Raw genomic sequence first — 25,757 nt, forward strand, 5'->3', positions numbered from 1 at the left:
GAAGTCGAACCGACTGAGGAAGCTGGCCCATCTTGCCTGCCGGCCATTGAGGCGCTTGGAAGCACGGATGTACGTCAGGTTCTTGTGGTCCGTCCAAATGGTAAACGGCTCCTCGGCCCCCTCTAGCCAATGACGCCACTCCTCCAAGGCAGCCACATTTTATTCGATTTGCAAGATAAACCCCTTGAGATGGAGGGATGTATATATATACAGATATTCCAACAAAGAATCACACGGACAAACACACACATACATATAGCCTATAACCATTACATTTGCGTGGATGTCTGAATTATTTCGAAACACCCATATACACTATAGGCTATATTCTTTCTTTTTTTTTTGCAAAGAATAATGTTCAACAAATCCAAAGTCAAATAGATTTGTTATGTTATCAGAAATGTAATACTCTATTATAATGCAGGCTTGTGTTATATTCTGGTAGGGCTTAGGTTTAGGTTAGGTTCTCTAGTAATAACACATTCTGATTCCGATTTATTTGTCATACAGTACAGCATAAATGAGTAAAAAACATTTGTCTTGGCTCCTCTGCCTTGTAGCCGCGCCATCGATATATTAAAATTCATAAGCAGGTATACACCTGGCTCATAGCTGTACTAGTCCCAGGGCTCACGATGTAATGCTAAAGTGGGGACCCAGTGGTAAAAGCCTGTGAAAAAAAGAAGACGGCCCAAATAGCCACACGGGACAGGGATTGGTTGGGATTCAAGTTTGAACCAGCCAGGCTGAGTGTGATTGGATGGCAAAATGAATGGCTATTTTGTCTGGGTTCTCCAAATCAGTCCGGAGGCCCCTCACGAAATCTAGCTTCCCCACAGAATCAGAAAAGTATTTATTGCCAAGTAAGCTTGCACATGCAAGGAATTTGACTTGGTAGGTGCATCAATATTAACAGACAATTAAAGTAGAATAAATGGAATATATAAACTAAATTAGAATAAAAATAGAATAGAATAAAATATATAACAGAGCTGTGCAATTGTGCAGGATTGTAGTAGAATATATACACTGAATTAGAATAAATCACCTCTGGTCTGGGATATGTACTGTATATCCTTTTGTTTCAGTTTTTTATGAATATATAATAACAAGTAAATAAATAAGTACACGGCAACTACAGTCCCTAGTTTGACACCACCTCAAATAGAGACCTCCAGAATTTTATGTTATCCTCCCTCCACTTCACTCTGTAATATCACTCAATAGCAGCATGTTTAAATATTTACACTCTGCTGAGCCTCTGAGCGAACAAGGCTTAAAGTGGAGAGACGTCAGAGTGTAACGGCCCACAGTGTGGCAGACAAGAACCCAACAGCAACGACACGGTGACGGTTCAGATGTGGCAGAAAAAGTGTAATGGGTAAGCAGAGGTCAATACCAGTGTATCAGTCCATGTGGCAAACAAATCTAGTAAGAGAGCAGGCAGGAACAGTTGAATGAGTAATGAGGGGTTAATACCAGTACATCAGTCCATGTGGTACAAATCTAGTAAAGGAGGAGCAGGCAGGGTGAGAAGTCGAAATACAAAATCCAACAGGGAGGGTCAAAGCAGAAACAGGCAGGATGAATCAAGTAGCAGAACACTGGATAGCTAGGTAAGACACTTCTGAATGGGCTGATTAGCTAATGAGGGGCAGGTGTGTGAGTGGAGCAGGCCAGGTGATGCAGGACTGGAGAGTGTCCAGGTCGCTTCATTACTTAAGGCAACCTTCTTGCGTTCAGCGCCCCACGTGACCACGCCTAGCACGCCCCCGCGGCGACGCGGCAGAGTGGCAGCGGCAGAGGGGCAGCGGCGCGCAGGTTACCGCACGCAATCCCCCCTGTTTTAACATCGACGGTTAGCTCAACTCGTTCGCCAGCTTGCTGTGGAGCCTGCGCTCCAGTTGGTGACAAGTTCGAATCACTTCAATTTTTTTTTTTTTTTTTTACGTTTAATTAATTTATCGCCTCTCTATATAAACGTAACTAGCGTCTGTCTTTCTTTCGCCGGTTAAGTTTAGGCATTCTTTCGGAGTTGGTTAAGGTTAGGGTTAAGTTTAGGCATTCTTTCGGAGTTGGTTAAGGTTAGAGTTTGTCTTAGAGCATGGCAATATTTCTTTCACCGGTTAAGTTTAGGCATTCTTTCGGAGTTGGTTAAGGTTAGGGTTAAGTTTAGGCATTCTTTCGGAGTTGGTTAAGGTTAGGGTTAAGTTTAGGCATTATTTCGGAGTTGGTTAAGGTTAGAGTTTGTCGCAGAGCATGGCAATAGAATGCCTGTCTTTCTTTCGCTGGAGCAGCAGCCTATTTCCGCTCTACCGCTCTGCCTCTCTGCCGCGGTCACGTGGCCAATCAGAGAAACGCTGAACGCAAGTAGGTTGCCTTAAGTGTTCACGCGTCCAGGTCTGAAATGACAGTAGAGTTCATATCAGAAAACAAAGAACATATTAACACATTGACTGCCACGCTTCTATCCATCAATGTATGATCACTGCCACCAGTCTAAGCCTATGGAGATGTTCACCTTCTTTGCAGGGCTAAAACTTTTTAAATTGTATTGCTAAATTGACATTACTATGGCCCATTCAACATTGATTATCTATCGTTCAGGATGTAGGAACGTTATACTTTTTCATTCATAGATTCTTCCAAAAATACCGTCTAGAATATAAGTATGTTTTTATCGTTTTCTGCAGTAATTCCCAGAACGTGAGTTATAGGCATAAACGCATATATAGATTATCAACTGCTGTTTGTTGCCGATACACGTTATATAAAAAATGTCAACTGTACATGATCCTAAACGTTATGACTCATCATGCGCGGATGAACGGGGGGGGGGGGGGTCATTTATAATTCCGTGATCGTCAGTAAATGCTTTATGTAGTATGGGTTGATTTATTGATCAGATGGTTTGTAAATAAAGAAATGTACAACCGCCTTGAAAATAACGTTACTGTCCTCTTACCATTCGCCGATGAGACTGGAGGAAAAAGATCCCACTTATTTGACGTCGATCGACTAGATCCTTTTCCGGTTTGTATGGTGCAATAAACGCCCAAATCATATCGGAAAAAATTTACTTTTCGTGCTAACGTAATAGAGTAACATAGGTCTGAACTTGAGTTGTAAAAAAATTTGTTACTCAAGTTTTTTTGTAGTAGTTTGTAGTCCAGAGGTAGTATTTCCCCAGAAGGTGGTATGGCTTACAAATCGAGACGGAAAGATCCATTCAAAAATGAGTGATTAGGAGTGATTTTGGTAAACTGTGTACAAAGTAAAACTCAGTTTTCTCATAGACTTCAATTAATTCGGCTGTTTTGCTCTTCCTGTTTTCGTGTTTCTTTGTGTTTTTTGTTTATTTTATTTAGATCCCCATGTGGGGTATCATTGGAAAGCCACACTCATTGGTTACAACGATCTACAATCATTTTCGAGATCGGATCTAGATTGACGGAACTACTGCAGCCTGAGTCGGGAGTGGTATTTTGCGCAATACCGCATACTTTGCACAAGCCTCAAATACCGGCATGAAATACTCGAGAACCGCGGAACGGATTTTGTCGGATTTTGTCGCTATCGACAGGCAACAAATAAGCCTTCAATTCGATATATATTGTATTACAAAATATGCACACCCGAGCCACTAGGGGTCGACAAAGTGCCTGTTGCAAAAAATCCGAAAAACATCCCAAATGAGGGACGTTGCAACTTAGTGTTATTAGCGAAATATGAGTTTACAAAAATCTCTGCGCATTGTATCAGATACCGGCGGATATAGACGCGAGGAAATGACACCCTCATTCGTGTTTGTTCGTCTTTGCTGCCCTGAAACGGGTACCTGGTGGTACTAAATCCAGATTGAAGATTGCCATTGGAAAGAGGAGATTTGGCCCGATCCATAGATATATGACTTGGCCATAATAAGGTCATTTATAGGCCTGATATTCTATATTCTATATTCATATGTGTCCGGATGGCAAAATTCACTACTGTATCTACAAAAACCCATGTAAATCATCTGCCCTTTATTCATTTGATTAGATTTTTTGTACACTTGATCTCAAGAAGGTGCTGAATGAGCAAATGTTTCACGTCTGGTCAATGTTAGCATGGTGTCAAAGATGAAAATAATTTATAATAATAATAATTTATATTCTCCTTTTGGTTCATTACAATTTACTCAAGCCTAGTAACAGACACACTATTTCCGACACTGGGAATACATTCCCTGAGGTCCATAGATGTCCCTAGATACCAATAATGCAATTGGACCTTGTAGAAGTGGAGCAATCTTCCATTTACTTAGGGTATGTACTTTTAGGTACATTTTCTGAAAATATGGCTCAGGGCATAATAGGTTAAACCCTGCACCGGGTCTATGACCTTCATAATGTGACGAGCACGGACACTTCACATCCACAGCACTTGCTTTTTAAATGAAAGGAGATCCCGAGGTTCCCGGTAGCGTAATACATACAGTATACACACACGCTGTTCGTTTGAAGGAAGCAACAGAGCCGGAAGTACCGCTGCCGGGAATTGCACCCACAGGTCTTTGCGGTGGTAGATGAGTGCTTAGACCTCTCCACTAACCCAGACGACCAAGGCATCCCATAATAATTTAACGGGATAAAGTAATGCCTGTGTCATAACAACTTGTCATCTCTTGTTTGAACATATCACTCAATATAGACATGATCCTGCTCAAAAAGGATGGCTTAGAGTAGACGACAGAGTACAGCAACTTGCAATGGGCCTGGTCTACAAGATACACTACACGACCAAGGTACCCATGTACATGTCAAAATACTTCCCAAAGGTCAGTGAATACCACGATCACAACACCAGAGCGAGCTCCACAAATCATGTTAAACCCAGATTCGGCTCAAACAAGGGACTAAACACGTTTCGCAATTATGCCACATCAATGTGGAACGCCCTACCCAAAGCTGTAAAGGAATGTGAATCACTACCCACTTTCAAAAACACTCTCAAAGAACACCTACGGGAGACTGCAATTCGAAACTGGCCCCTGTAAATGTCCTAACCCAACCCAACCCCCTCCAATGTACAGTAAATGACCAAGTATGGCTTTGTCAATATTCCAATGTACAGTTTTGCTTGTAGAGTTGTACAGTGTCCCACCCCACCCACCCAACCTCCTCCAATGTACAGTCCCCCCCCCCCCCACCTACCCTCCAATGTACAGTTTCTACGTCAAATATATATACTATCTTTTCTGGACTCTTTTGGTATCACAAACAGTACTGTATTTGCAAATCTGATATGTCATAAATGTATAGATGTAGCAGTACTGTCTATCTGTATGTCGTGTATGTCATATATGTTATGATGAATAAAAAATGGGGGACCCTGATGTAAACAAGACGAAAGTCTTTCTCTGGTCTGCATCCCCTTAACAATTGTATGTATTGAGCTGTACTGTACTGTACCCATTCTGCAATCTGTTAATAAAGTTTTCAATCAATCAATCAATCAAATGAAGCGTTGGAGTCGGCGGATTAATAAATAAGCATGTTGATGTAAGATGTTGGCGTTGAGTAATTCGGTTGCTTTTCTTTCCCTTTAACTCAATCAGCGCCAGGGGGGGCGCTAGAACGCCATCGATCAGGCAAGCGATACCGGAGTCTCATGGCGAGCACAGAAAGACTCAGAAGAAGCTTCTATCCCCAGGCCATCAGGCTGCTCAACGAACAATAAACACTATGCAACAACCATCAAATGCACACAGCACACACATCCACACGCACACACTCACTTTAAACAAACAACACACTGCAGAACCCACTCTCCACACTTTAGATCACCTAAACACACTTTATATTTATTGGTAAAGGATTTGCACTACAACTCGTACACCTTACTGTAAATCGTACCTAAATTGTACCTCATCCCATTTCTGCTTTGCACTATATAGTATTGTATATTAGTACATTGCATAGTATATTGTATATTGTATGGTAACTCAGTTACTTCTATTCTGCATCGAACATTGTACATATGTCTATACTGAACACTGTGACTTCTATTTTTACTTCTATTACATGCTATACTATTTTATTTCATACTTATCTTGTCTAGCACAGTCTCTGGAGCGTAACAGTAAGAAGCATTTTGTATAAAAGTATTCTGTACTAGCGGGCGGTCAGGTGGCGTAACGGAGATTGCGTTCGTCACCAAACCCCGGAGCGGCTAGATTCGCCTGTTCGAATCCAGCTCACAGCTCCGGGGTTGTCACCAGCTTGGCTGGCCGTTCACACTAATACAATTGGCAGTATTAGAGGGTGGGAGAAGCTGGCGGGGTGGGTCCGGGTCGTTGTAAACAGCGACTCCTACAGTTCGGTCGGGGCACCTGCTAAGCGCGGATAGGACTTGAGTGGGATAGTGTGATCCTTCCACACGCTACGCCCTCTCAATGAGAATCCGCGCTGCCAGGTGAAAAGAAGAGGTTGATTGGCTGGACGTGTGTCGGAGGAAGCACGTGATAGCCTCCACTCTCCCAGACCGACTGTGGGGGGTAAGTGCGCAGCGACCAGGAAGGGGATTGGGAATTGGCATAACGACTAACATTGGGATGGGAGAAAATCGGAGGAAAATGGAGGGGGAAAAAGATCAATAAAAAAAAAGTATTCTGTACTTCTGTATGACAACTATTAAAGAAACTTGAAACTTGATTTAATCAATGGGGAGACTGCGAGATTTGCGAGTGCTTAAAATATATCTTATATTATAGCTATGGGGCTAATACACCCATCGATTGTCAGTGAGTTGCTTCCAGTCAACATGCACAAAACAGATTGTTTTTTCATCCGTACATTTCCGTTTTATACCATTTTGAAAATTAGTATAGTTTTGGTGATTCTTAGTAATCCCAGGGAAAGACGCGATAATAGCATTTTAGTGGAATACACTAAACACGTTGTAATTTTTCGCCTGATTATCGAATCTTCCTGAAATCAATGCTAGATTATCATTATTATCCTTCCTCGTGCATACATGAAATGGCCCTCGTAGCCGGGCGCTCGCCCCCCCCCCCCCCCACCGCAGCCAACGGAAAACAGCACAACATGGCCCACACAGACAGCTTCGATCGCGGTAGAAAGAAATATCAGATCAATGCAAGATTGGATATATAGAGTCCTTACCTGGTCTCTGATGTAATGCAAAAAAAAATTATCCAATTATCTGATCGCCATTCCAAATACTGCTCATGGAGATCCGTCCCACATTGTCCGGCATTGCATATGAAGGGGGGGGGGGCAGCATCGCAGATGTAACGTTGTAAACGCTCGTCCTGCCGGAGTATTTAAACCCTGCCCGCACGGCTCAGATCGGCCCAGAAAATAAACTACACCATTTTGTGTGTAATACCGGCTGGAAGGCGTAGGAGGCGGTATTTGCCCTTTTGCGAGCTCAGACCCATTCCCAATGATAACATCAGGCTGGATGGATGAAAAATGTACGGATATAGCTAATAAAAGAAATAACGAATAAAACCTGAGTTTTCTCGTGATTGGCGCTGAATGAGTTAAAGGTAGAATCTGTAACTCCGTCAAACAGCGACCTCGAGGCAAAAGAGCCCCACTTGGTGTTGCACTTTGTTTAAATTTTTTTGTTTTGGTGTGATGTGTGGGTTGGAGTTGAGTGGAGATACGGGAGGGTTTTCTATAACTGGCCACAACTCAGGTTCTACCAAGAGAGGTCTGGATACACATGCACACATGTACACACCCGCACAGACATACACACAGTATATAGTAACTAGTTGTGTACTTCTCAGGTGAGATTTAAAAAAGGATAAAATAATTCAGGAGTACAGTTTTGAGTAAAACATCAAACATTTGTTTTTTCTTTAAAAAAATTATATCTTGCAGCATATTTTAAGTTTTTCTTTCTTATATTAAAATATATTTAGTTTTTAAGAATTTGTAAAGGATAGGCAAAAATAAGCATGTGCTTCAGCCTATTCCTTTTTTTCGGTCCTTGATTTTGGATTTTGTGTGTGAGCTTGCCTTGAATATGTACATTTGTGATTTTGGGTGTGTTTGATTTGGCTGTAAACAAGACCGAAAAATAAACTTCATTCATTCATTCAGTTATTATTACACTGTGGATTTCTCCGTACCTCTCTTGGCAGGTGGCCTATATCCCCACTCAACTCCAACTGACGCATAAAATGTAACCGCAATACCAAGAGAGGTGAAAATATGACTTTGTGTTTTTCACAAGAGTGAATGACATTCGGGCGCGGCTGGGTGGCGTAGAGGTCTCTAGAGCACTCACCTACCACCGTGGTACCACTCTGGGTGCGTTCGAATCCAGCTTACGAACACAATATTGGCAGTGTTCGCGGGTGGGAAGCCTGTTCCTGACCTTGCTCAGCTTGAGCCATGTGTGTCATTCTTTTCCAACCCTTTCATGAACGTGGACATAACATGCATTGCTGAGCAACTAAGTGCAACGTTCAACTTGGAAGCTGGACAGGTGGAGATTGAAATCGTAACATTGCAAAATGACCTCCACCTCAAAACCTACCAGGCTGCACCAAACTTTTGGTGCCTTGTTGACACAGAAAAGTACAGTGGGTACTGCACAGTAGCTATGAAGGTTGCCAGCCTGTTTGGTTCAACCTATCTCTGTGTCTCAGCGTTTTCTGACATGAACTTCATCAAGAACAAACACAGAACACGCCTCACTGATGCACATCTGCAAGACTCACTCAGAGTTGCAGTGTCAGGTTACACACCAGATTACAATACACTGGTGAACACAGCATGCAATGCCAGTCTTCCCACTAACAAAGATGTTGTCAGTGGCAACATGGCAGTGCCATGGCAAAGTTGAATACAATATTTAAAATGTTTGTTCAATTCAAAAGTGTGTGTGTGTTTTTTTTTTAAATGCAGCAGTTTTGGTCATTAGTTCAAAATGTGATAAGATTTATAAAAAAAAATATGAAAGTAGATTTTTTTTCCACTTTTTCTCCCATTTTCAATTTTTTCTCCCATCCCAATTTTCGTATCATCCAATTCAACCCTCCCCTGTCTTGAACGCTGTTTCATGCCTCCCACAAGCCGGCTGCAATGTGGACTAACTAAGTCATACATAGCACGAGTCCCCTCCGATACTCGAGGTAACAGAAGTCACCTCTTTCCACCTACGCGTCTCGATCTTTCAGCGTCAGGGGTCTGGGCTTTGGAGGGGCCCCGCCCCCGTCGCTTCCTGATTCTACTGCGCAGGCGCACCAACCGACCTGTAGGAGTCGCTGTCCACAACGCTCGATCCCCACCCATCAGTTTCCCTCCCCCTAATACTGCCAATGTGTATTAGTGCGGACGACCAGCTAAACTGAAAGCAATGTGGAGCGCTGGGCTCGAACAGGGAGGCGTACCTGTTCGAGCCCAGTCTCCAGTATTCGTGGTGAGCGCCTTGCCCACTGCACCACGTAGCCGCCTGAAAGTCGATTTTTCTTAAACATTACATAATTATAAAGATTGCATTGCACATGGTGCAACATAGTTCATGATTTGTTAAAAGGGTTTCAGTGGTTTGTGAAAATGGGACATTTTTCCTACGTAATGTTGTAGAAGTGATTATCTGAATATGTAAACAATTGCTGAGATAAATAGCAAGTGTTGAATATTGATATTATCTGTTTCCCACCTTGTTCAGTCATTGTTGATAATTATAGTGAGAAATCATTAAGGTGATCAGTGTCTTCACAAAGATGAGTATCATGTATCATTGATAATAATAACTAAAGTCCAACTGAGCAAATTTGTTATTTCAGAAGAGCGTATCAAACTGGTAGCCCTTTGTATGACTCAGTATCCATGAAGTAGCTCTCGGTTTCAAAAAGGTTGGTGAGCCCTGGTCTACACCCTCCCCAGACTGACAGTAGGGCAGCACGTGGTAGTCTACACCCTCCCCAGACTGACAGTAGGGCAGCATGTGATAGTCTACACCCTCCCCAGACTGACAGTAGGGCAGCATGTGGTAGTCTACTCTACACCCTCCCCAGACTGACAGTAGGGCAGCATGTGGTAGTCTACACCCTCCCCAGACTGACAGTAGGGCAGCATGTGGTAGTCTACACCCTCCCCAGACTGACAGTAGGGCAGCATGTGGTAGTCTACACCCTCCCCAGACTGACAGTAGGGCAGCATGTGATAGTCTACACCCTCCCCAGACTGACAGTAGGGCAGCATGTGGTAGTCTACACCCTCCCCAGACTGACAGTAGGGCAGCATGTGGTAGTCTACACCCTCCCCAGACAGACAGTAGGGCAGCATGTGGTAGTCTACACCCTCCCCAGACAGACAGTAGGGCAGCATGTGGTAGTCTACACCCTCCCCAGACTGACAGTAGGGCAGCACGTGGTAGTCTACACCCTCCCCAGACTGACAGTAGGGCAGCACGTGGTAGTCTACACCCTCCCCAGACTGACAGTAGGGCATCACGTGGTAGTCTACACCCCCTGACAGTAGGGCAGCGTAACGACGAGGAAGGGAATTAGCATAATGACTAAATTGGGGGATGGGAGAAAAAGATAGAAAGGCAAAAAAAAAGAAAAAAGAGTGAATAACATTCAAACAATGTTCAAGTCTCACAGGGGCTTACCTTTCCACCCTCTTTCAACATCAACGGCAGTGTGAATAACCCAATAACCCAACAACTCTGCTAGTCTATAACACTCTGCTAGTCTCTCTCACTCGCTTTCCCTCTCTGTCTCTCCTTCTCTCTGTCTTTCTCCCTCCCTCTCTCTTTCTTTCCCTCCCCCTCTGTCTCTCTCTCGCCACTCTCCCTATCTCCCTCTCTCTGTCTCTGCCCCCCACCACTCTCTCTATCTCTCTCACTCCCCTCTCTCTCTCACTCCTCTCTCTCTCTCTCTCTCTCTCTCTCTCCCCCTCTCTCTCTCTCTCTCTCTCCCCCTCTCACTCCCCTCTCTCTCTCACTCCTCTCTCTCTCTCTCTCCCCCTCTCACTCCCCTCTCTCTCTCTCTCTCTCCCCCTCTCACTCCCCTCTCTCTCTCACTCCTCTCTCTCTCTCTCTCCCCCTCTCACTCCCCTCTCTCTCTCACTCCTCTCTCTCTCCCCCTCTCACTCCCCTCCCCCTCTCACTCCCCTCTCTCTCTCTCTCTCTCTCACTCCCCCCCCCCTCTCTCTCTCTCTCTCCCCCTCTCACTCCCCTCTCTCTCTCTCTCTCTCTCTCTCTCCCCCTCTCACTCCCCTCTCTCTCTCTCTCTCTCTCACTCCCCTCTCTCTCTCACTCCCCCCCTCTCTCTCTCCCCCCCTCTGCCCCTCCAGGTTGGCAGGGTGTAGACTGTACCATGCCGTGCTCCAGTGGCGCCTGGGGACTGAGCTGCAACCAGACGTGTCAGTGTGTCAATGAGGCGGCATGTGACCCCGTCAACGGCACCTGTACCTGTTCCCCCGGCTGGAGGGAGGAATACTGCGACACGCCGTGTCCTGTGAGTGGCCTGCTGGTCCCATGTGATCTATATAGTGTCCTGTGAGTGGCCTGCTGGTCCCATGTGATCTATATAGTGTCCTGTGAGTGGCCTGCTGGTCCCATGTGATCTATATAGTGTCCTGTGAGTGGCCTGCTGGTCCCATGTGATCTATATAGTGTCCTGTGAGTGGCCTGCTGGTCCCATGTGATCTATATAGTGTCCTGTGAGTGGCCTGCTGGTCCCATGTGATCTATGTAGTGTCCTGTGAGTGGCCTGCTGGTCCCATGTGATCTATATAGTGTCCTGTGAGTGGCCTGTTGGTCCCATGTGATCTATGTAGTGTCCTGTGAGTGGCCTGCTGGTCCCATGTGATCTATATAGTGTCCTGTGAGTGGCCTGCTGGTCCCATGTGATCTATATAGTGTCCTGTGAGTGGCCTGTTGGTCCCATCATGTAATCTATATAGTGTCCTGTGAGTCTCCTGTTGGTCCTGTGTGTGTGTGTGTGTGTGTGTGTGTGTGTGTGTGTGTGTGTGCGTGCGTGCGTGTGTGTGCGTGTGCGTGTGCGTGTGTTTGTGTGTGTGTGTGTGTGTGGGGAAATGTGAGATGGAAAAAAGAGACACACAATTCAGCATATTTCCTCAAGGGGAAACCAAAACCTACGTCCTCCCTTCCACCTCTCCGTTTCGAGTCAGCATCTGAAAACACTCTGTTTGGAGGACCAGTTGGAGGGCTATGGGATCACTACCCCTATACCCACAAAATAATCGGGACACCCTACCCTACTACCCTGCCTCATGTGCAAAACGGAAGGGTAGAGCCAAGTGGTGGTAGGGCCAAGTGGTAGAGCCAAGTGGTGTTAAGGCCAAGTGGTAGAGCCAAGTGGTGTTAAGGCCAAGTGGTAGAGCCAAGTGGTGTTAAGGCCAAGTGGTGTTAAGGCCAAGTGGTGGAGCCAAGTGGTGTTAAGGCCAAGTGGTAGAGCCAAGTGGTGTTAAGGCCAAGTGGTAGAGCCAAGTGGTGTTAAGGCCAAGTGGTAGAGCCAAGTGGTGTTAAGGCCAAGTGGTAGGGCCAAGTGGTGTTAAGGCCAAGTGGTGTTAAGGCCAAGTGGTAGAGCCAAGTGGTGTTAAGGCCAAGTGGTAGAGCCAAGTGATAGAGCCAAGTGGTAGAGCCAAGTGATATAGCCAAGTGGTGGAACCAAGTAGTAGAGCCAAGTGATAGAGCCAAGTGGTGGAAGGGCCAAGTGCCAAGTGGTGGAGCCAAGTGGTAGAGCCAAGTGGTGGAAGGGCCAAGTGCCAAGTGGTGGAGCCAAGTGGTAGGGCCAAGTGCGGCCAAGTGGTGGTAAGGCCAAGTGGTAGAGCTAGATTGTCATAGATTTTATCATTGAAAAATGTAATTACAATGCGATATTAAATTTGTTTCCGCTTTGCACATCTGGAAATCATATGTGGGGTATATTTCTTTTTTACCCCATAAAGATATTTTCTTTTTACGTGCAAATAGGTTCTATGACACTGTGTGTGCTTGTTTCTGTTTAGGAGGGCACATACGGGCTGGACTGCAGGGAGAGCTGTGACTGTGTTCATGCTGATGGCTGCGACCCAGTGACTGGCTCCTGTCGCTGCCTGGCTGGATGGACAGGTGGGTGATCACAGGGTCCTTGGCTGATCAGCCTGCCAGATGAAGACATGAAATCAATACCCTGGGTATTGATGCACCATGAGCCAATACCGCTATGGCGTATCAGTAGGAGAGTATTCAATACCAGGAGTTACTGTATGTTAAATGTGACAGAAATCACAGCAAAGTGACTTGCATTTCTGCTCTTTTCACGCTCACAATGGCGGTGGATCCATCTCTCAAATAAAGAACAAACGTTTCTTTGGGCCACTGATCATGATGGTTTCAGTGTACATTGGTCAGTGGTCATTACCTCCACCAAGGAAGTTCTGTTTTCAGTTCACTAGTGGTGATTTCTGCAGTCGACTCCTTGACTCTTACTGACTGCTACCAATGGAGTCGAGCGAAGTTGACTCTTTGACTCCAGCGTTCAAATTGGGTGCATGCTGGCCGTTTTGGTTAATGAGCTGCTGCTGACTTAACCCTTTCACTGCCACACTACCAAACGGTTAACCCTTTCACTGCGACAATACAGAAGGTTAACCCTTTCACTGCAGCACGACAGCAGGTTAACCGTCTGTAGTGTGATAGTAAAGGGTTAACCTTCTGTAGTGTGGTAATGAAAGGGTTAACCATTGATTCATTAGGTAAGGACTTCTAATAATCTCAAACCTTGTTATTGGAATATGTGGTTCATGGAAACTATTATTTTCCCATCAGGTTAGCAATAAGTTAAATTAAACAATGAGTGAGGTGTAAGGGTCTATTCTCTCAGAGTCACTAACCAGTAGTCAATCCCAACTCTTAATAAATTAAATGTATATAGAACTCACTTTACACTAACCGGCGGTGGTAGTAAGACTGTTGATAGTGTTGAGTTGACTCTCAATCACTAGTTCTCGTCCCCACTTGTCTGTTTGTTTGTTTGTTTGTTTGAGAACTTTTCCTCTAGCGCCACCATCAGGCCAAACTCTAACTGTTAGTCATACAGTCATAAGAATGATACCCAGTATCTCATGGACAACATATTTGCTATAAGACTTCCCCTTGGGGAAATTCATGTGTCATAGCTGCATGGGGAGGGGGTTCAGGCAGAGAAGATAATATTATAAATAGTAATAATAAGAACCTAGTAATGCTAGAGGAATGGCAGAATTCAATCAATAATAATAGTAATAATAATAATTATAATAGTATACATTAGGGGTGTAAAGGTACACGTATCCGTACCGAACTGTTTCAGTGTGTACCGTACCACACCGAACGGCTGCATACCGAACAAATACAACGGTATGTTAACCACTGTTTTTTTCACAATCTAATATAATTATTATAATTTATTTTTTACAAGTCGATTATTAATTTCAATATAGAATATTCGTTCACAGCTCTACAAGTACAATTAGTTACTGCACACTACATCACCCCTGAGCCAAAAACCCAAACCGAACCTTGACGTCAAAACCGAGGTACGTACCGTACCGTGGTTTTTGTGTACCGTTACACCCCTAGTATACATGGTATATATTGTGGTAGCACACTGCCCCAGAGTCTGTGCAGTGTTTAGTATTATGAGTCAGACAGTCCTAACAGTTCTTAAGTTCTCCAGCCGTTAGTTCTCCAACTATTGGCTGCTGATGGCTACTGACACAAAGTACTGGCAGAGGCAATTTGTGGTGTGTCGGGGTTGATAAGTCTATGGCTGAACATGCCCCTCATCTTGGCTAGCTCCTCTTAGAGGGATGGGAGGGGTTCTCCAGGATAGTGTCCAGCTTTTTCTTCATCTTCCTCTCTGCCATCTCCTCTAGTTTGACCAGTTGGACTCCCACTACGGAGCCAGCCTTCCTCACCAGCTTGTTCAGTTTATTAGTGTCTCTTGAGTTGAGACACTAACTCACTCCCCCAGCATACCACGGCAAAGAATGGGAAGCCAATTGGCCAATTACACTTTTTGAAAATCACTTTTTCCCCCTTCTGCTATGAGGCCTAATGAATAATGAAAACTGCTTTTTAACTCACTGCCACAGAGAGAAATTAATGCCATGACAGCAGGAGGAACTTCAACATAATTGAAGAATTTACTAAATCAAAGGTTACTAAATCCCAAAGATAGCATGTTAAAAAGATGTGTGAGGTGCTTAGGTTATTTTGAAATAGCCTACAGTATGTTAAGGGAAATTCCACCCCAGGATTTCATACTAACTCGACAGATAGAAGCTGCCCCACAATGAAGAATGACCCTAACCCTAGACGGAGAGATATTCACAAACATAACTGCGCCTGCTGAGCAGAAACTAATTATTAAACTAATTAAAGGGGCTCATTATCTAAAATTCTCAAATTTTCTCAAACAACTTAGAAGAAGAAGCAGAAGAATAAGTCTTTATTTGTCATGCAGCAACACACATGTAAGATGGGCGACACACACACACACACACACACACGCACACGCACACGCACACGCACACGCGCGCGCGTTGGGTCGCCGTTGAAATGCCTCTTTGCACTTGACCCATCCCGTCGTCCTTCCCCCCCCAAGGGCAGCCGGGAGCAGACATGGTCTGCAGAGTGGGGCTGCACCCGGGGACCAATCCGAATGCTCATGTCCGTCTTCATCAGGGTTAGCTATCTGTTCTTCATGTTTTTCCATCTCTTTTTCTGGAGGGGAAACCCTTGCGAGCACGGGGAGAAAATATGCAAACTCCACACAGAAAGGAGGCCCACCTGGTCCCCGAGCGGGAATCGAACCCTGGACCTTCTTGCTGTGAGGCGACAGTGTTAACCACAACACCACCGCGCCGACTGACTTGAATTTTCCGCTCTAAGAGGCAGCATTGAGGGTTGAGCAGGAGAACGCCCCTCCTGCTCTTGTTTTTTTGCGCTTAGAACTCTACGCTACCCAGACGCCCCCCGGACTTGCCTCCTGTTTGAAAGTCATAGTTTAGAGGATTATTCTAGGGGAAGAGTTTGTACAAGGAAGACACTTTGATCAGTCACGTAGACTAAATCCCAATCTCCAGCCTACAGACGTGCAGACTGAGCCCTCGTGGACTTACGTGGACTGAAGTTCTCGCGTTAGGGAGTCTAAGAGGGTGCAGGGGTTCTGAGTATTTGGAACAGCCCCTCCCCCTCTCACTCAACAGAATCAGCATCAGCTGTTCAGTTACGGGTCAGCAACCCAAGACCTCAAATGTTGTGATTTTTATTATTTTTTTTTTATTAAGAAAAAAGCTGAATGGGAAGAAAACAGCATAAAATCATGAATGTGGGCGTATAATAAATCCACAGGTTCTGCATAAATATATAAAATAGGCCTAAATAAAAGGCCAGAGGTTAATAAAATATAAGGAATATCGTATTACTTAATGTAGGGTTACACTCGTTTTGCCACTAGGTGTATTTTACCTTACTGGGGGTAGTAACTTCAATATTTGCTTTAGATGGTGGGCAATTCCCTTGGGTGAAGTTTACAAAGTGGGACTGGCTGAAAGACCACATCGAGTTCTCACGGAGTCTGCATCAGAACCCTCGTGGACTCGCTGGTTTTGATGTGGGACAACCCTCTGGCCTCATCAACCCAACGAGAACGTCCATGAACCCCGCAAGCCCAGACATTGGGATTCAGCAGTAGACACATTTGTGTGGCCGAATCATGCTCTACCGAACAGTAAACGCCCGTTAAGGTGATTACTGTAATTGTTTTATGAGGAAATTAAATGTATACAAATGAGAAACGGCAATCTCTTTTAGGTTAATTCCCTGAAATGAGGTCCTCTTGACGGCTGCTGCCGGGGGCCTATCTCTCAATTGTCCCATTGAGAGAGAAAATGTAATAACAGTGTATTCTCTCACCATACATTACCATGGTTTTTATGACTAGTTTCCAACCCACCACTCACACAACCATTATTAATATTCCTTCTGAACTTAATCAAGCCTGTCTCTCTCTAATCCACACCCAAAAAACACTGCAACAAAATCGTGTTACTCCTCATCCCTCTTGACCACAATAAATAACAAAACACAATGGCTTAGGGGGCGGCTGGGTGGCGCAGCGGACACTGCGCTCGTCACCAACGCAAGAGACACCGGGTTCAAATCCGGCTGTCGGCGTTGCCTCCGGCTTGGGCCGGCCGTCATACTGGCTCAATTGGCAGAGTCAGCGGGAGGGGAGTCGATGGGTGGTAATCTGGACGTTGTGGACAGCGACTCCTACAGGTCGGTTAGGGGACGCCTGCACAGCAGAGACAGGAAATGGCGGGGGTAGTGTGAGCCTCCCACACGTTACACCTCGCCAATGAGAGTCCGCGCTGGCAGGTGAAAAGATGTGACAGGCTGCCTCCTCGTGTACCGGAGGGGACACGTGATGCAAGGCTTCTAACCTCCCTACGACCGACCTGTGGGGGGCATATGCGAGCAACGTTCAAGACAGGGGAGGGGAGAATTGGAAACAGCGAAATTGGGATGGGAGAATAAGGAGAAAAAGTGGACCAAAAAAAAAAAACACAATGGCTTCACCGGCCCGGCTACGATGCAGACGTAGGATCGAACCACTTCCACCGTCTGTTCCTGCTCTGTCTCTCTGTGTCCATTGACCATATTCGCACGGTGGCCATTTTGCTCTTATGTCACGCTCAGGTTGGGATACCTTTGATGGGACGGTGGCTTAGGAGGTAGAACGGTCGCCTGGTAATCTGAAGGTTCTCGGTCCGATTCCAGGTCCTCCCGGGCAGCGTGTCAAAGTGTCCTTGAGCAAAGACACTTAACACCGAACTGCTCCCGATGAGCAGGTTGGCACCTTGCATGGCTCTGCTGACGGTGTGTAATAGTTGAACTATAGCCAGAACCCAGATGCAGACACAAACAGGCAGAGACGATGTAGAATCAGAGAAAACCCAAATAGCGGTTATATTTATTGGGAAAAGGGAGAATACAGTAACTAGGTTCTCAGACAGTCCAGGGAGTAGGCAAGTAGCAGGGTAGTCAGTAAATCAGCTGCTCCTCCGGTCTTCACACACCTGGCCCCTCATTCTATACTTAGCCCCTTAAGCTTACCCCACATTTTGCATAAAACGCCTGACGATTGCATACCCAAAGTAATTAAAGTTTTTAAGTTATATCACATGCATGAGTCTGGTCTCTTTTGAAAGGTAACATTCTGAAGTTTCTTACAAAAATCACTTTGAGTGCTAATGTATTAGAGAAACAGAGGTTTGAACACACTGAAATAAAATATTTGCTCTTTACTTTTGTGTTGACTTGTTGCCAGATGCCTGTTTTTGGATTCCATCTGAGAGGTAGAAGCTGGAAAACATAACGGTTCCATAGCCTGATGTCTTATGTAGTACAGGTCCAAAGTTTATAAAAATCCCACGGAAAATGTGTGTTTATCGAAGGTTTTTGTAATGTGTGTACCGCAATAATTCAGCGCGATTATCCAAAATGGCGGTCCACTTCCATTCATTCAGATGCGCGAGTCAAAACAAAAAACGTCAGTTCAGGACCGCTTACAATTACAACTGGACGTGGGTCACTCGTCGGAATGGCTTGTCAAATGACGCTTGCCGGATATTTCGTCTTGTAACTTGAGACCCGAAGCACGCAATAGGTTTGAGTGTGGTGACGATCGAAAGGCGGAAAATGCAACTTTCAAACAATGTATTGGTTGATCAGCAAAAAATACAGCCCGGAGAAAAGTGCCGCGACGGGCGTGACAGCCCGTATGACGGCCGTCGAACAGTAAGAGGTTAGGAGAGAGAGAGAGAGAGAGAGAGAGAGAGAGAGAGAGAGAGAGAGAGAGAGAGAGAGAGAGAGAGAGAGAGAATAGCTAGGGCGAAATAGAGTGAGAGAAACAAAGGGTTATAGAAGACGGGAAGCCTGGTGGCGTGGAGGTGCATGACACGGTGTGTGGATGTGTGAGTGAATGGGAGGCATAAGTTGTAAAGCACTTTGGATAAAATGCAGTCCATTTACCATCCATTTACCAAGAGCAAAATGGCCACTCTGTGAAAAATTGTCAATTTCCTGCTCAGCTGTCTCTGCTTCAAGGGGGGGGAAATAAAAGACTACCTGCCCTACCGCATACGAGCCACGGCTCAGAGTCAACATCCGGGAGTGAAGGAGGGATCAGTATAAGTATTTATACAGGCCATGGGCAACCCACAGGAACACAGGAACACAGACACACACATGCACTGAGTCGCTGACGAAATGTTCTCTGCATCCCGTCATTCTTCCCCCAAAGGGCAGCCGGGAGCAGACGAGGGCTGCAGCGAGCGCCGCGCCTGGGGACCAATCCATGTGCTCCTGTCTGTCTTCGTCAGGGACGCGAAAGCGTTAGCGATCTGTTGTTCATGTTTTTCCATTGGGTTTATCTTATTGGGAGGGGAAACCCTTGCGAGCACAGGGGGAGAACATGCAAACTCCACACAGAAAGGCCAGGGAGGTACCCCACCTGGGTAACTGGCAACACGGCAAACTGGTCCCCAAGTGGGAATCGAACCCACAACTACTTTCCAACAATGTATTGGTTGATCGGCGAAAACGCAGCCCGGAGCCGACAGACGAGGGTAAAGTGCCGCGACGTGTGCGCGAGTGTGTGACGTCCGATGAGGTTAAGAGGTTAACTTCACTCACACATTCACACACTGATGGCAGAAGCAACCATGCAAGTGTCTTGCTCAAGGACACATCGACACACTGCCCGGGAGGAGTGGGAACCGAACCCCCTAGTAATGTTCTCTAGTGATGATGTGGCTAGTGTCTGTAAAACTAGTTCTTGATCTATGTACATTGAATGAATATAGAGCAGTAAATCCCAAAAGCGACAATGTCTGATTAGCTACTTGCTAAGCTAAGCTATCCTGGTGCGGTTATGCTGACACGCTAACGTCACACAGCCAGACACGTTACACTCCCCAGTGGGTGGGTGCTCTCAGGGAGTACCCAGAACACCTCTCGGCTCAGCCGGTACAGAACGCAGGGGCCTCGTGTCACCTCCTCCACACATCTTCCTGCCCTTCGTTTGAACTTCACTCTGGGGGTTCATGTTTTTTTATGATATAGAACTCTGTGGGACAGAGTAGAACCCAGGTCCTCAGATTTGCACCCAGCTTTTGGAATCCGAGGTATTTTATTAATTGCGTTATAATGGCCGCCTGCTGCGCCCCACTATCATATTCTCTCATATTCTCTGTCAAAGAAGGTTTCTAATGAGCTGTAGGCCAGAGAGAGAGAGAAAGAGAGAGAGAGAGAGAGAGAGAGAGAGAGAGAGAGAGAGAGAGAGAGAGAGAGAGAGAGAGAGAGAGCACACTCACTGTGTGTGTGTGCGTGTGTTGAGTCTCTCAGGGTCTTTCTAGTTGAGTCTCCAGTGAGTGGCTGCGGCTCTGATCCCTTGAAAGACTGATGAAAGACTGAGACACTCCAACAGACCTCGAAAAGCACAAATGGTCTCATGCAAAATGTGAGGGAATTAACCATTAGTTTTGTGCTAAACTGTTTGTCTAGACCTCTGTGAGCACAATGAGTGGTGGTGGAGTTTGCACGGCCTGGGGAACTTGTGTTTATATCCCCTGACAACGATGTCTCCCCTCGCCAGCGTTTAGCCGTGCTCTTCAATCAATATCTGAAATAATAATAATTTTAAAATACTAACCTTCTTTCTATCAGAATCAGAAGATTATTTATTGCCAAGTAAGCTTGCACATACAGTACAAGGAATTTGTCTTGGTCATGTGGTGCATCAACATTACTTACTTACTTACTTACTTACTTACTTACTTACTTACTTACTTACTTACTTACTTGCTTGCTTGCTTGCTTGCTTGCTTGCTTGCTTGCTTGCTTGCTTGCTTGCTTGCTTGCTTGCTTGCTTGCTTGCTTGCTTGCTTACTTACTTACTTACTTACTTACTTACTTACTTACTTACTTACTTACTTACTTACTTACTTACTTACTTACTTACTTACTTACTTACTTACTACTTACTTACTTACTTACTTACTTACTTACTTACTTACTTACTTACTTACTTACTTACTTACTTACTTACTTACTTACTTACTTACTTACTTACTTACTTACTTACTTACTTAGGCCTTTAAATTCACAAAGGAACATAGGCCATCGACGAAGCTCCTCCATCCTCTCCGGTCTTGTGCCCTCCGCTCCAGATCTTGCCAGGACAGTCCTTCTTTTTTCATCTCCTGTTCTGTGGTTCTTCTCCAGGTTTTCGGTCTGCCTCTCTTCCTCCTGCCCTGTGGGTTCCATGTCCATGAATTTCTATCAACATTAACAGACAATTAAAGTAGAATAAAATAAAATGGAATATGTGAACTAAATTAGAATAGAAAATACAATAGAATAGTATATAGGACAGGGCTGTTACAATTGTGCAGGATGTAGTAGAATAATATACACTATATTAGTATAAACAGCGTTAGCGATCTGTTCTGCATGTTCTTCCATTGGGTTTATCTTGTTGAGAGGGGAAATCCTTGCGAGCACGGGGAGAACATGCAAACTCCACACAGAAAGGCCCGGGAGATACCCCAGGGCCTAACCTGACTTAAGATAGAGATCACTTGCTGACATACGGTGAACACTTGGTGGTTGATAATCTGTTTCACTTATTCATCAAAGACGAATAATTACGGGAGGTAATTAAAGGATCCTCGCACAGCTGTGGTGTGTTTCTCCTTCATATATATCATCATATATATATGTGCTGTGTTCCCAGCAGTGTTGTAGTCGAGTCACTAAATCTTGAGTCCGAGTCGAGTCTCGAGTCCCCAGTGTTCGAGTCCGAGTCCAAGTCTGAGTCACCAAAGAAGAGCCCGATTCGAGCCCGATTCGAGTCCCCATTACTCTAGTCCGAGTCCGAGTCCAAGTCATCAACATTGAGTCCACTGCACAAATAAAAAAAGGTCTACATTAAATGGGAACTATTTAGCTATTTCTTTCACTATTTGGGCAATTTTACACAATTCCTGTGAGTCTATGGAACACATCTGTAAGGTTTTTTTTAGGGATGTCCGATATTATCAGCCTACCGATATTATCGGCCGATATTGGCATTAAAATGTGACATCGGAAATTATCAGTATCGATTGGTATTTATTTTATTTAAAAAAAAAAAAATTTAACCTTTATTTACCCAGGCAAGCAAGTAAGAACACATTCAGATTTTTTTTATTGTCAAAAGTATGCATAATGTTGTGTTAATTCCACAACAAGAGATATGTAATGTTAATTACCTGAAATTATTATTAGTGTGAGCCTCCCACACGTTACACCTCGCCAATTAGAGTCCGCGCTGACAGGTGAAAAGAAGTGGCTGGCTGACTCCGCATTTATCGGAGGGGACATGCGATAGTATCTATCAACCCTCCCTAGACCGACCAGTGGGGGGCACATGCGAGCAACGACCAGGAATGGGAGGGGGGAATTGGCACGACTAAATTGGGATGGGAGAAAAATCACAGAAAAACAGGAGGAGAAAAAGTGGAGGGAAAAAATTACATTATATACCCCGTGAATATTATTGCACGGATCGGAATACCGGCACGCGCGTGACGTGATACAGCGAGTGCTGATACGAGAGAGAGCGAGCGAGCGAGAGAGCGAGCAAGAGAGAGAGAGAGCTCCCCCCCAGTTCCATTCCCTCCCACCCGTTGTAGTTCTCTGTGTGTGATTCACAATGTGTGTGTGTGTGTGTGTGTGTGTGTGTGTGTGTGTGTGTGTGTGTGTGTGTGTGTGTGTGTGTGTGTGTGTGTGTGTGTGTGTGTGTGTGTGTGTGTGTGTGTGTGTGTGTGTGTGTGTGTGTGTGTGTGTGTGTGTGTGTGTGTGTGTGTGTGTATGTGTGTGCTGAAGGTCTCTGCTAAATAACCGATTCCGCATTATTTCCACTCGCTGCTCATATAAACGTATCACAGTTGATTGTGGGCGGGCGGTGGCAGAATTCTTACACCTCACAGATCCGCGTAAATTCAGAATGGCTTGGTTTAGTGGGGGAGGATCTTGTCTCAGCTGAACTGGAGGAATGGGACTAAATGAGAATTTCACATCTAGTCAGTGTTGGTACAACCCCACATTGCTAGAAAACAATGCAAACCACTGGAATAGAGCAATGAGCAATGTTCCCTGAATAGAGCAATGTTCCCTGAATATAGAGCAGCATGCCTTGAATATAGAGAAACATTTCCTGAATATAGAGCGGTGTTCCCTGAATATAGAGCAACATATACAGCCAGATATATAACACAAATGGGGTTTTCACACCGTCGCCAAGAAGGGATGAACGGAGCCCCAGAAGGTCCCACTGGGCAACATCACGGAGAAATGAAGACAAATAATTGCGACAGCAACCTAGAAAGTGCAGATGAAGTGAATAAAGAACCAGATGAAGTGAAACTAATTGGTTTTTGCATTAAGTGTGGCCGATCGATTGTGATATTGAGACTCTCAAGGCCTCTGGAAGCACAGCGTCTGACACGGTACAACGAGAGAAGGAGAGCGCAGAGCCAGTCAGTGTGGCTGAGGTTTGAGGGGATGAGGGGAGTGAGTTCAGATTCACAGTAAGACTCTTTGTACCACTTCCACTACAATGCAGACGGGGGCTACGTATGTGGCTTCAGTGTGGAGGAGACCTCTGTCGAGGTCGGTTAACCCTTTCGCTAACACACTACCAAATGGTTAACCCTTTCACTGTGACAATACAGAAGGTTAACCCTTTCACTACCACACTACCAAATTGTTAACCCTTTCACTGCGACAATACATAAGGTTAATCTTTCACTACAACCGTCTGTAGTGTGGTAGTGAAAGGGTTAACCTTCTGTAGTGTGGCAGTGAAAGGGTTAACCTTCTGTAGTGTGGTAGCGAAAGGATTAACCTTCTGTAGTGTGGTAGTGGAAGGGTTAAAGGAGTACTTCACCCAAAAAGAATCATTTGTATGTCAATTACTCATCCCATGATATCTTTTTTTCCTGTGCGTTCAATTGAAACCCCGCCTCCCCGCTCATTCATTGGCCAGAGTTCTGCTTCCACTCACCCACTACCCCAATGAACAAGCTGAGAGGCGGGGTTTCAATTGAAAGCACTAGCAGAGTTCAAAGGGGTTCACACACACGCTTGCTCAAGTGCGCTACACAGTATGTGTGTGAGAGTGTGTAACCGGAAACGTTACACACTCAACACATGGTGTTTGTGAAGTATTGATCACACGACTGGTTAAAGGAGACTTGGATTATACTGCAAGATTTTGTAAACGGATGTTTTGATGTAGTTTTGCTGTTGTTAAACTTAATCTCCAGTAACTTCAATTCATCAAGTATGGATACCGTCTTTTTTGGGGGGATTCTACTTTCGCTGAAAATAAATCTTCATTACAAGTTGTCAAAACCAAACTTTGTTTTTACTTACCTTCTCCCCTGGTGCTGTCTGACCGTGACGCATATTCCATAAAACCCTTGCCAAGAAAGTTGGTAATAAGTCATAAATCCACTTTTCTGTTATTCTTCTTGCCGGTTGAAAAAGCATGACTATTTCACTCATTATTTCAGCTTGAATCTTAACCCTTTCACTACCACACTACCAAATGGTTAACTTGCTGTCAGGGATGCACGACTGGTTTAGAATCAGCTTTGCATTTGTGCATCTTGTTGCATGTAATAACAGACATTGTGAACTATAACGTTAGCAATAATAGCAATTGATTGTTACCACGGCTGCTATATTGATCTGTTGTGTATGTAGATCAACTTCTGCTCTCCCGATCCTCTCCGAGTGCGAGTCACAGCTACCTGCCTCCTGACCACGATCGCACTCGCCGACGTCTATTGTGATAATTTAGCACCATCTTGTGGCAATAAATGCACATTGCACTAGGAGCAACAAAAAACTAGATGTATTCTTCGTATGGCTGCACGTACCGTGACGTCCGTACCGTGAAGTGGCAGGACGAATACATTTAAAGTTTAAAGGGGCTATGTATTATAAATGTCATTTTTCAGTCTCTAGCATTGTATTATAGTAATAGGAGTTCGTATCAATGTGTTTTAGGGTCTAAATACCATATTGGCGGATTGCTCAGATTCAGCCCAGCCCCTTTCCTGGTCTAGTAAATCAGGTCATATTTTTTTTGAACGGCCAATACGCGTCATACAGCCGCTGGGTAGCGCACAGTGATGCGATTGGCTCTGTGGTTGGAGCTAATGCCCGCCCCCATTCTACCTGGACTAGACAGCGAGTGGAGCTGCGGGGCCGTGCGCTTTGGAGGGAGAGAAAGGAAGAGAGAGCCGAGAGGGAGAGAAAGGAGAGAAAGGAAGAGAGAGGGAGGGAGGGAGAGAGAGGGGGCACTTGGGGGGGGGGGGGGGGGGGGTACCTGCCGGCCGCGCGCCACACGGGAGATTGAAAGAAAGAAAAGAAAAAAAAACACAAGCTGCCCCGTCTCATCACCGAGAGCCGAGTGGGAGAGAAAGGAGAGAAAGGAAGAGAGAGGGAGGGAGGGAGAGAGAGCGGGCACTTGGGGGGGGGGTACCTGCCGGCCGCGCGCCACACGGGAGATTGAAAGAAAGAAAAAAAAAAAACATAAGCTGCCGCGTCTCATCAGCGAGTGGAGCTGCGGGGCCGTGCGCTTTGGAGGGAGAGAAAGGAAGAGAGAGCCGAGA

General features: G+C 45.2%; 1 protein-coding gene across 1 annotated transcript in view; it reads left to right on the plus strand.

Annotated features, from left to right (window-relative positions):
- The window catches only part of LOC311247289 (uncharacterized protein), a gene marked incomplete at its 3' end in the record, with an annotated part of 277,946 nt that overhangs the window by 193,495 nt on the left and 58,694 nt on the right, over positions 1–25,757 (plus strand). The window contains exons 11-12 of the mRNA XM_084337648.1: positions 11,328–11,491; positions 13,008–13,110. Coding sequence (XP_084193774.1) covers positions 11,328–11,491; positions 13,008–13,110 — 267 coding nt within the window. The remainder of the gene's footprint in view (positions 1–11,327; positions 11,492–13,007; positions 13,111–25,757) is intronic.

The sequence above is a fragment of the Notolepis coatsorum genome (genome assembly GCF_963971535.1).
Source record: "Notolepis coatsorum genome assembly, chromosome: 20".
Classification (NCBI taxonomy): domain Eukaryota; kingdom Metazoa; phylum Chordata; class Actinopteri; order Aulopiformes; family Paralepididae; genus Notolepis; species Notolepis coatsorum.